This window comes from Bubalus bubalis, chromosome 7 (assembly GCF_019923935.1).
Source record: "Bubalus bubalis isolate 160015118507 breed Murrah chromosome 7, NDDB_SH_1, whole genome shotgun sequence".
Classification (NCBI taxonomy): domain Eukaryota; kingdom Metazoa; phylum Chordata; class Mammalia; order Artiodactyla; family Bovidae; genus Bubalus; species Bubalus bubalis.
This window is the reverse complement of record NC_059163.1, coordinates 6,847,910-6,860,468: the sequence shown is the minus strand read 5'-3', so window position 1 is coordinate 6,860,468 and position 12,559 is coordinate 6,847,910. Positions and strand designations below refer to the sequence as shown.

The following is a 12,559-nucleotide window of genomic DNA, read 5'->3' as shown; positions in this document are numbered from 1 at the left end:
TATCAATAACTTAGTGCTCCTCAATCTTCAGTTCAGTCACTCAGTCGTGTTTGACTCTTTGTGACCCCGTGGACTGCAGCACACCAGGCTTTCCCTGTCCATCACCAACTCCTGGAGTATACCCAAACTCATGTCCATTGAGTCGGTGATGCCATCGAACCATCTCATCCTCTGTGGTCCCCTTCTCCCGCCCTCAATCTTTCCCAGCATCAGGGTCTTCTCCAATAAGTCCGTTCTTCGCATCAGGTGGCCAAAGTATTGGAGTTTCCAATTTCAGCATCAGTCCTTCCAATGAATATTCAGGACTGATTTCCTTTAGGATTGACTGGATTCTAAGGTTAAGGATCTTCAACCTCAGCACCAATGATATCCTGAAGCGGACGACAGAGGATGAGCCATGGGGTCACAAAGAGTCAAACACGACTGAGCGACTGAAGTGAACTGAACTGATATTCTGGGCTGGCTAATTCTTCCTTGCAGAGGGCCCTCCTGTGCACTGGGGGGTGCTGAGCAGTAACTCTGGCCTCCACTCAATGGATGTCAGTGCAATACTCCAAGTTGGAACAAACAAGAACGCCTCCATTTCAAAACAGGGGACATTTCAAAACATCCCTTGGAAGGGGCAAAATCAATTGTGATCGAGAACAACAGGAAACAAATACTGTAAATAAATTAAAATCATTTTTATTGGAACTTTTTAAGTATATTAAAAACACAAAGAAAAAACCAAAATACAGCATATACAAGATCTAGTTAACGTCACAGAAATCTAGCCTATCATTGTTATATTTGATATTTGTATCAAACAGTACCTAATTATGTATTAATAAGTAATTTTTCATAATCAAAGATACAGTTAAAAAAGAATATTTGATATATCCATACTTGCTTTATTTGACTTTTCACTTAATATATTATTATCCCCAATAGGAAAAATTATTTCACATTAATAATTCTAATCACTTGGTTTATATAAGTCTACCTAATACTCCAAACAGCTTAATGAGAAAACATTAAATATCCAGCAAAAGCCTATTTTAAAAGTGCTACATATTAATATAAAAAAATAAAACTTTTAAAATTAGGTTTATAGCTTATGTAAAATAATATATATTTCCATGTCAAAGTGACAAATTACAGAAAATTAAAAAAAAAAAAACAATGTAAATGTGAAGTAAATACTCACCTAGAAAACTTGTTTTAATTCAGTGACAGAAGAATAAATGCCGTATTAGTTGCATTTATACCATGACTGCATCACATGCTCATGAAAACAAAATTTTCTTTCTTTACTTAGCCCAATGAAATTAACTAATTCAAAATGGTTAAGTTATAGAATGAGGCATTACTAATCACAAAAAAAAATGCTATAGACAAAAACAAATTAAGTTATCTTGAGCCACTATCAAAATGGAAACAATACTGCCTCATTTTTAAATTTTATCAGATTATTCTGTATTTTTAAAATACTCATCTAATTATTTAAAGCTGCTCTGACAACCTATTAATTTTAGTTTTAAGTTTCTGTTATGGAAAATTCCAATCATAGTCAAAAGTAGGAATAAGTAGCATTAAACAAGCTGGATAACGAACACCTATGTACCTATCACCTATCTTCAACAATTATCAACATTTTGCCAATTATTTTTCATTCCATCCTCAATTATTTTTTCATAATTATTTTAAAGGAAATTCACACATCACACAATTCACCCATGAATACTTAAGCATTACTAGCTTTTACAAACTGTATACAAAGAAAGACCTATAATCTAGCTATAAAACCTAGCTTTTAGTCAACCTTTCAGAGTTTCCCTCTCTGGCCTTGCTTATTAATGTCTATATGTGTTCACCTAAAAAAAAAAAAAAAAAAGACTAAAATATTTTTAAAACAAATTAAGCATCTCTTTACCTACCTCTGGCCCAATGAACAGGGTAAAGATGCTTCCAGAGTGATCCAGTCTTTGCCAGCTGAGACCATTTAGTGCTCACTTGACTGCAGCGACATAATTCTTGAGGATTAAGATAACTGAAAATTGACACCATTACCTCAGGAGGAAGATGAGTTATACCTGTGGATTGTTCTGACACCTCTGCTTCTGAAATAAAGAAGGAAAAGTTTAACATTAAAGGCTACAAGAGCAAATGCAGTAAGAAATTACAATCACATTTCTCTAAGTAAAATCCAGTGCCTGAAGTCCACTCCTTCCTGCTTGCAAGATGTGAAAAGGAAATAACGTGGATTAGAGGTAACATGGAGATGTTAAACTGTTAAGGCTCTGCAGGGTTAAACGATCATGGCCCAAATCATACTGCATCAGTGGGAGCTACAGTAATGAACACAGAACTGACTTCCTTTTACAAAGGCGTCACCAAAAAAAAAACAATGCTCACTTTATAGTATAAGAAGCATCATTTGAAAGAGCAATCCAACAGGTCACACAGCTTTAAGTCAGCAAGTACAGAGTCAGCCAGATTATGAGATCTCCAAGGCATTTATAATGACATACCAATCTCACCGTGTTTTCCGTTCATGCATGACAAGTATTTCCCTTGTGTTTCCTCTTTGATTTTCACGTTTCATGTAAGAGCTCGTGAAATCTGACCTCTTTAACCTTTCGGTGCCCTAATCTACTTATCCTACTTAAGAGCCAGTTGAGACAATATAACGTAATTATTTCTAATGCTGGTATACATTTACCAAGGATCTTTTGTCAGCAACTATTACAGAAAACAGTCGCTGGACATCCAATTGCCTATAATGTATTATTTCAGTAGCAATATTCCAAAGGAAAACTGAAAATGAGATATACAATAAAGAATGTAAAATAAAAAAGTTTCATCATTAAAGTAGTGAGAAGAATTTGAATATCTTATACATTTGTCTTTCACAAAGCAACTTAAATAAATGCTATCATAAAATTACTTTAACCTAACCCTTTTCAAATGGCAAATATTTTAAACACAACACAGCTATAATTTACTTTGAAGGAATGGGAAAATTCAATGTAACAAGTGTGGTGTTTTTAAATCTTATGTTATAATTACAACCAAACCAGACACAACAGGTCTTGGCTTGGTGTGTAAGGCAGAAGCTGTACTTCAGAGGGAAGCACATAAGATTTATGGGTTTAATTACAGCCTAACCTACAAAAACAATTTTGTTTCAACACGTTCAACATGCATCTCACCTACTTTGTTAAACAAAAATAAGAGAAAAGGAGCAATTTCAAAGACTTTGAAGCAATTTAAGGAATGTCATTGCTATGCCCATCTAGCAAAAGCAAAGGAATCTTTACTAGCCTAAGGATATCAATAATTTTATTTAATGATGTTTTAAAACACAAAGTTATTGAAGAAAAGAAAGAATAAAAATGAGGAAACAGTCTGTTAAGAAAAAAAGCAGGCATATTTTATTTCCATTTGTCATCTATTTTCTCAAACTGAATATACACAGGAAAACTACACCTCTCATATTCACTCCCCTGTGTATTTCTGCATATAAGCTATGAGAAAGGGTAAAGATGAAACTATAAGCATTAAATGATTTTGAAAACTGAGTTAACAAAACCAGGGACAGATACAAACAGCCACTGTGGTCAGTGGAGCTCAGAAAATTGGATGATACTGCAAAAGTGCTCTACATATGGTAGTTTCCAATAATTCTGATTGGAAATAATAATACCTAGTATTATTGAAATATTATTAAAATATTATTATATATAAGTAGTAGTATTGACAGTTATTACTGCTAATCAATATTATTTTATATAAACTACTTTAAGAAATACTATATTGCATGTGGCCCAAATAAATGAGCTGTATAAATCATCACTGGTGTTTAGTTGCTAAGTTTAGTTTGACTCTTCTGCAACTCCATGGACTGCAGCTCACCAGGCTCCTCTGTCCATGGGATTTCCGAGGCAAGAATACAGGAATGGGTTGCCGTTTCCTTCTCCAAGGGATCTTCCCCACCCAGTGATCCAACTCATGTCTCCTGTATTGGCAGGCAGATTCTTTACCACTGAGCCACCAAGTTCAGTTCAGTTCAGTCACTCAGTCGTGTCCGACTCTGCAACCCCATGAATCGCAGCACGCCAGGCCTCCCTGTCCATCACAAACTCCCAGAGTTCAATCAAACTCATGTCCATCAAGTCAGTGATGCCATCTAGCCATCTCATCCTCTGTTGTTCCCTTCTCCTCCTGCCCCTAACCCCTCCCAGCATCAGAGTCTTTTCCAATGAGTCAACTCTTCACATGAGGTGGCCAAAGTACTGGAGTTTCAGCTTTAGCATCATTCCTTCCAAAGAACACCCAGGAAGGATCTCCTTTAAAATGGACTGGTTGGATCTCCTTGCAGTCCAAGGGACTCGCAAGAGTCTTCTCCAACACCACAGTTCAAAAGCATCAATTCTTCGGCGCTCAGCCTTCTTCACAGTCCAACTCTCATATCCATAGGAAACCCATAAATTATCACAGACAACAATAAAGTCTAAGAAACTATTGTCCTCAATTAAATTTACTATACTTTAAAACAAATGGCTTCAATTATTTTTCAAACAAAATATTAAGTTCATAACAACAAGAAGTAAACAGGCTTGGGATGAATAAATCACTAGCTATCTAAACATATGACTCTCACCTTTATCTGACTTTTCATCCACAGAATATTTAAAAAACTTCTGCCGCTCCTCAGCTTGATTCCAGAGGCTAAGACCTCTAAGGAGTTCTGCAGTATCCTTCTGAGAGCAGTGCTGTGCAATCACTTTCTTTTTAATATCCTTAAGCTCTTCATAGGTAAAATATTCCATTAACATGGGCTGAAAAACCTAAAGCAAACACAATACTCATAAGGAAATATGCTTAATTAGTTTTGTTTTAATGTCTATATTTTAAAGTATTAATAGTTCAAGTGTAGTATTATGACCACATATTTGGAAAGCATGTTAACACTAAGCTAATTTACCCAAAACTTGCAAAGAATACCACCATCAAGATCCTTCTATGGTTTTTTCAGTCGATTTGAAAGTATTCGACCGAGAAGGTCTTCCTGCATACACTGCATCATACACTCTTAATTGTCCTCTTCTGGTGAGACACTTAAGTCAGTTAACTGTCTTCTGCCACTACAGTAACTGACCTCTACACAAGCAGGGCCTCTGAATCACATGAGAATGGTACCCAATGCGCTGGAACCAGAAAAATCAGAGCTCGATGACTCCTTCAACTATTCAATATCATCTAGGAGATTTCATCTTCAAAACAGATGCTTGGTCCCAACCTCCAACTGACAGAATCAGAATCCTCAGAGGTGGGGTCAAGCGCTTTTTTCCCTTGTTCCACAGATCATGTCAGTGGTGCGTCGCACGTTAAGAAACACTGCTTTAATAACTCAGTGGTTTTAGAACTGGTTGCATATTTGCATTTTACAGTGATTTGGGGAGCCTTTAAAATATACCCATGTTAATATCTACTTTCCATATGATTTAACTGATCTAGAAAGGGCTTAAAAGTAGATTTTTTTTTAATAGCCATCTGATTATCAAGTGAAGCCTTATTACAGTGAGAACCACTATAATACCTGATTTACAGCTGAACAAAAATCCAGTACCTCACAAAATATTCCCTCTATTCCTTTCCTGATACTCACCCCACTTTAGAAAAAATAGAGAATAAGGAAGTGTTTTGCTCATCCATTTAGTGACATCCTAACAGGCATGCACTAGGCATAAGGCTGCTAAGTTCAACACCACCATTTAATTACTAAAATCCACTACTAAAAAAAAAGAACACTAAAAATGTTTAAACTTAGGATGAACACAGAAAACATTAAAATATATATATATAAAAAAATCTGCTAATAGTTCAGAAAAGACATTAGAGGCATAAACAGTTAACATTCAACATGGTACATCCACACAGTAAAACAACAAATGCGTTTTGAGTACATGAATTCATCCTTAATTCAGTGGAAAGCAATAAGCTCTCTAAGGAGACAAAATTAATGCTTTTTTCCCTTGGGTTTTTTCTTTGTTTTCTAAAACGTTCTAGAGGTTCATCTTCCTATGTATTATTTTGAAGAATCAAAATAACACTTTTTAATTTTATAGATCAAAATCACAAGGAGGAAAAATTATACTTACCTCCTCTTCCTCTTTCATGTGAGGAAGAAAGTCTTTTGTAAAAGCCTCCAGTCTCTCTTTCAGTTGTTTTGCATAATTTAACTGCTCATACTCATTCTAGAAATAAAAAATTGTATTCTATAAAAATTTGGCGTCTTAATTTATATTATATCTGATCCTATAAAGTCCGTTTGAAATGTTACTTGAAACTTCAGAAAAAAAATTAGACTAACAAATACCAAAGTGGGCTCTGTACTTCTCTAAGCACAAAAGATGGCCTCAAAACATCTCTTTCAAGAATCCTGACATCCTTTACTAATGTGATCTCCTACTTCTTTTTAAGAAGTCTAGAATAGCAAGCACCTGCTCAAAACTTTTACTGATTTCTAATGCATGTATTTATACCATTCTAATATGTTCATTTTCCTAATATACCTCTAAGCAGTCCACAAGAGTCTACTGGACTATATTCACTACAAAATCCCTTTAAGGTCGCCTAGTGTATCCTCCACTAAACAATTCAGAATAGCTGTTACATGACCCTGCAGAACACCATATACACTTCTAAAGGCAAGGCTCTTGCTACTGCTTGAAGTAAAGCACTGTAATCCTGGACAACAGCTACACTGTTCCTCCCCATTCGAACTAGGATCATATGTCCCTGTAACTTATCCATCACTACATGTGGAGAATTTACAAAACAGTGAAACTGATAAAATGCGGGAACATTTTATTCCCTGCTGAGTCCTCTCTCTCTAGTCTCCTCCTTTCTGAACTAATTTATAGTCAACTGCTTCCTAACAATCTATCCAACGTCCTATTCTCTCAGGATTTTACACAATTTCCCTAAGCATACTCAAATTTGCTTTTCCAAACCAAATTACTCTTCCAAGCTTGAAGCCCAACTAATGCTTCCTCCTGCTAATCAACGTGCACCTGGACTGCACAAACAGGTCACACTCAACTTGTCCATAAGGGATCCCTTCATTCCCCAAGTCTCATCTGTACTCCCTAGAAAGTCAAGCTCGAGTCTCAGTTTCATTTTCTTTCTTTCTCCTTCCCCCTTTATATGCAAACACTGGTGGTGTTTAGTCGCCAAGTCAGGAACGTCTCTTGGGACCCCATGGACATCGTCCACCAGGCTCCTCTGTCCACGGGATTTCCCAGGCAAGAATACTGGAGTGGGCTGCCATTTCGTCCTCCAGGCGATCTTCCTGACCCAGGGATCGAACCTGCTTGTCCTGTACAGGCAGGCAGATTCCTTACCACTGAGCCACTAGGGAAGCTATTCGCAAGCACTACCTTTATCAATCTCATGTCCTACGTTGTTCTGAAGTCTGTTCCCTCCCCTCTATCTTTGCTAGCCACTACTTTAGTTCTGATCTTAATCATTTCATTGCATAGGTAATGCATGAACAAAATATCAAAGAGTATAATGAAGCATTTAATAAATACCACCTTCCTTCCCAGTACCTCTCCCTAGGCAATCTCCCACCTCCCTACAAGTGCCTACCATGTACTCTTGACTATTACAATCATCTTTTTATAACAACCATCCTGCTTGAGCCTTTTCTTTCCCTTCAATCCATCCTCTTCCCTGCTGCACAACACTCTTTCTAGAATTTAAACTTATCAATGAAAGGTCCATGGTGGTCTGACAGAGCTGCAACTGAAGTCCATGTTTCACCAAGCCAAAAGGGGGACAGAGGAAGATCAAATTTCAAATACCCTATAATAAATAAATAAAATTAATAGAGAAATTCCTCTACACAATTATCCTAAATGATACCCAACAATATCTTTAATCTTCTGTTACACAATTAAAAATTATTCTTTGTAATCAGCCCTATGGCCCTGCTCATTCTAAGTAACAATCTTACTTTTGGTGGTGGTTTAGTCACTAAGTCGTGTCCGACTCTTGCAACCCAATGGACTGTAGCTTGTCAGATTCCTCTGTCCATGGGATTTCCCAGGCAAGAATACTGGAGTGGGTTGCCATTTCCTTCTCCAGGGGATCTTTGGGACCCAGGAATCGAACCCAGATCTCCTACATTGCAGGTGAATTCTTTACCAACTGAGCTAAAAGAGAAGCCCATCTTACCTTTAGTCACCAATAACTGCATCTATTGGGGCTTCCCTGGTGGCTCAGTGGTAAGAATCTGCCTGTAAAGCAGGAGACCCAGGTATGATCTCTGGGTCGGAAAGAGCCCCTGGAGGAGGGTATGGTAACCCACTCCAGTACTCTTGCCCGGAGAATTCCATGGACTGAGGAGCCTGGCGGGCTACCGGCCACAGGGTAGCAAAACAGCGACTAGCCAACCACAAAGAAGTATTACAAAGATGCTCACAAACCTGAGTCTTCTCAGGCTCCGCTGAGTCTTCTCAATTAGGCTCTGACCCTGAGGTCTGTCCTTGGCCCAGTTATTCCAGTTTCAGCAAAAACCATCCAGAATCAGTTTATTCACCCTACCCCGACCACCCTTAGCATTTGATAACCCCCAGTTATCTATGCATCCTCAATCTCTTGCCACCTTGGTCTGTCTTCAGCAAAAGGCAACAAGGGTCAGTCTAGCTGGAATCTCCCAGCCTTGATGCTTCCTCTTACTAATTTTCCTGAACCTTAGCCTGCTCTCTGGCTTTCCCCACTAGCCCTTGTCATACTCGGGAGTTTAGCCCAATCTCTCTCCCTGACTGCAAAACTCCACTGCAGTAATCCCCTGAAAAAAGTCTTCCTTACTGTCTTTAACAAGTGTCATTTTTTTAAAACACGGTATCATTTGCTATGAAACACTAGCAAGTTTTGCCAATGACATATCAGAAGATGGCACGAGCTGTGATAAATATCCATTTGTACAACTCACCTTAACATTCTTCAGACCCTTTTCAAAGAGGCTAAGCATCTCAGAGAGTTTATTGTCAGAATGAACATTATAAATGGTCTGGCTGCGTTGTTGAAGCAAACCAATAATGTATTCATTTTCAATCTGCTCATGCATTTTGAACTCCTTAAAAGTAGCATACAGAGACTGCAGAAGAGCACGGAAATCATTGTTGTTGGAAAAGTTGGTTTTAGAAAGCTGGAAAAAAATTAAAAAGAAGGCATAATAAGTACATGCAAATATGCATCAAAAGGAAATATTCAAATGCATTCCTACTTAGTTTTGTACAGAGCAAAATACCTCCCTTAAACTTTGTTAAAGCAGAAAAGGAAACTCCTAAATTATAAGTTTTAATGGTATAATAAAAAGTGCCCCAGGTCAGGAAGATGTTGATTTCTGAAGGAAAGGATGTATACACCAACAAATCACAGTTTCTTTAAATATCAGATTAAACCAGACTCCCTCAAAACCTAAAATTCCATTACTCTATATCTATATACTAAATTCCATATACTAAACACAGATACTTCATAGAGTTATATGTAAACATTAAAGGAGCTGTGTTAGGATAAAGTGACACACTTTTTTCTTTGTTCAAATGCCCTGTATGCTATTATACTACTTTTATAATATAAAAAATTCAGAAACTTTCTATTATACATTGTTTTAATTTTAATATCAAGATGAGTCTGATTTGTTCAGAAAATAAAGTACTAAGCTATTAGAACATTATTAATTTTAGGAGAACTCTTTTTTTTTTTTTTTTTAAAGAAAACCACGGTAAACAATTAGCATTTTATATAAGGAACCATGTACTTTTCTAGAGCGGAGGCACTTCAGCAGTACAATGTGAAAACCTTGTACATCAGGGCATAAGAAAGTACATGCTCTTGAAGGAAAGGCTAAAAATCAATGAAAATATAAATAAATATATACACAGTCACGTTCTCTAATTCTGTTCAACAAGAGAAAATGACAATCCTGATATAATTTTATTTTTCTGCATTTAATGTCAAGTTAAATTCTCATGTTGAAAGCATACATATTATCAAGAAACTTGATTCAAGCTGAAGTTCAAAGTAATATTCAAACCTTCTGTTATCTCCACTGTCATATTCAATCCATCTTCTATGATGTCAATTCCAGTTTCAAAACCCATTTTAAAAGTGAAAATCTGATTAGGTTAAAAACAACACAGAGTAAATGAAGAAGAAGCTACAAACACCACACTTCCTAGATTTATTCTGCCAAGTCTGATCTAGTATCCCAAAAATGGAGAATAGTCTATGGTGTCTTAATTGCCTGTTTTGGGCAAGAAGACCAGGCTCATGACGCAGCATCAGAAAGATGACAGACTCCTAAAGTAAGACTATTCCACTATATAATTTAACTAAGGATCTTCTGTGAAAGGCAGAGGAATGAGGCATAAGGGTCATTTACAAAAAAACAAGACGTTAGAGTCAGATTCTCTAGGGGTGTTTCCCTCCTACTTGTCCACCAGGCTCAGTAACTCTGGGCAAGCTATTTTCGCCAACGTCTTAGTTTCTTCTCGGTGTTAAATGGGAATGATAAAACTACCTGTACTTCACATAGCTGCTGTGAGATTAAACTGGTGCTTGGTAAACATTAGCTATCATTACTTTGAAAATTAAACATTCATTTTTATAAAAATTCATGCAAAAATGAATTTTTTTATTTTTCATATTAAAAAACTTATTCAAATATTTAATGAGCAGCTATTATAAGCCAGTCACTGTTTCTGGTAGTTGGGATAGCTCAGTGCACAAAACAGATATCTCTGCCTTTATCAAGTTTACATTCTAGTGATGGGAAATAAAATAACAAACTAACCACAATAAATAAATTACTTATAACAGGTGCTGGCAGCTTTTTCTGTAAAGGGCCAGATATTTTAAGTTTTGTGGGGCATACCGTCTGTAGCAACTATTTAATTAGTTGTTGCAGCACATAAGTAGTCACATGAATCCATGGCCATATTCCAATAAAATTTTATTAATATTTATGGGCACTAAAATTTTAATTTCATATAATTTTTGCATGTCATAAAATATTATTCTTATTTTTCCCAAAGACTTAAAAATGTAAAAACCATTCTTAGCTCCTTAGCCACACAAAAATAACTGACTGGATAGAGTTGGTTAACCCAAGGTTGTAAATTTTATCCTAAGAAATGTCACACAAAATTACAACAAAATTCACTAGTGGCTAATCTCAGCAAATACTATCATGTGTCACTGTATTAAAAATGAGTCAGTAGAGATACTGATAAGAGGTATAACAAATGAAAACATTAGTGATAACTATAAAATTTTTTAAAAAACAAAAAGGATAGCAGAAAACTAAATAATGCCCTCACGTGAGTTATGGAAAATAACATCTTAAAAGACACGCAGGAAGTTTTGCATATGTTCTCACTGGACTATTAGAAAATCTTTCATATTTAGTAACAAGCTCAGGTAAAGATCAGGTCATGCTACAGACTGAGAACCCAAATCAGAGGAAAGGACTCTCAGCAGTACAGAGTCAGTCCCGCAGAGCGGTTACAGATGCTGACTGCAGCTAGCCTGCTTAGGTGTGAACCCATCTCTGCCAGCTTGGTCCCTCACTCCCCTTCTTCCCCAGTAAAACAGGTCTAATGACATTAACTACCTAATAAGGCTCTTGTGACAATTTAATAAGCTAATATATTTAAAGAACAAGGAATATAACATACATAATCCTACTTAGGTTTTTCTCTTATTCCTATGAAAAAGTGAAAGTGAAAGTGTTAGTCACTCAGTTGTGTCCGACTCTTGTGACTCCATGGACTGTAGCCTGCCAGGATCCTCTGCCCATGAGTTCTCCAGGCAAAGAATACTGTAGTGGGTTGTCATTTCTTTCCCCAGGGGATCTTCCCAACCCAGAAACTGAACCCAGGTCTCCTGCATTGCAGAGAGATTCTTTACCAACTGAGCTATTTAGCCCAAATAAAGTTATCATTAGAAGTCCTTATTCTACCTGACAGTTTTTCTCCACTTGAAAAGAGCAACTGTCTTTAACCAGGTATCTAAAGTCAGTGCAGTGAAAAGAATAACCTGAGCATACACAAATTAACTTTTTAAAAAATTATGCATATGAATCATTGTTTAAAATTGCTTGCCTCTGCAAAGTTATTCAATCATAGAGACTTGATTGAAAAAAAAAATTAACCTAGACACTAATAACATCTGGGACATATTGAGGCCTACATGTGGTAGGTACTATACTAAATAATTTCAAGTATTATACTAAATAATTTCAAGTATTCCTTAATTCTTAACAACAATCCTAGTAAATTGATGTTACATTTACCCTTTTACAGGTGAAAAACCTGAAGCTCAGAGAAAATAACTTATCCCAAACCATACAACTCGAAGACACAAAACAGAGATCAAGTCTCTGGGCCTGTGAAACCTACTTACTTCCCACAAGATATCATGTTAGTCTCCATCATGAAGCTATCTTTTCAGATCCAACAGAGTACACTGTCAGTGCTTGCTCTAAAGGACTCCTTCTCAC

The 12,559-nt window shown here is 36.5% G+C and overlaps 1 protein-coding gene across 4 annotated transcripts in view; it reads right to left on the bottom strand.

The window, feature by feature from the left end:
* Window positions 1-12,559, bottom strand: part of FBXL5 (F-box and leucine rich repeat protein 5) — a 58,803-nt gene that overhangs the window by 27,970 nt on the left and 18,274 nt on the right. For all 4 annotated transcript variants that reach the window (XM_006054944.4, XM_044945623.2, XM_025289674.2 and 1 more), the window contains exons 2-5: window positions 8,984-9,199; window positions 6,144-6,239; window positions 4,643-4,829; window positions 1,917-2,099 (exon numbers count right to left, since the gene is read on the bottom strand). In XM_006054944.4, coding sequence (XP_006055006.1) covers window positions 1,917-2,099; window positions 4,643-4,829; window positions 6,144-6,239; window positions 8,984-9,118 — 601 coding nt within the window. In that variant the 5' untranslated portion in view covers window positions 9,119-9,199. The remainder of the gene's footprint in view (window positions 1-1,916; window positions 2,100-4,642; window positions 4,830-6,143; window positions 6,240-8,983; window positions 9,200-12,559) is intronic.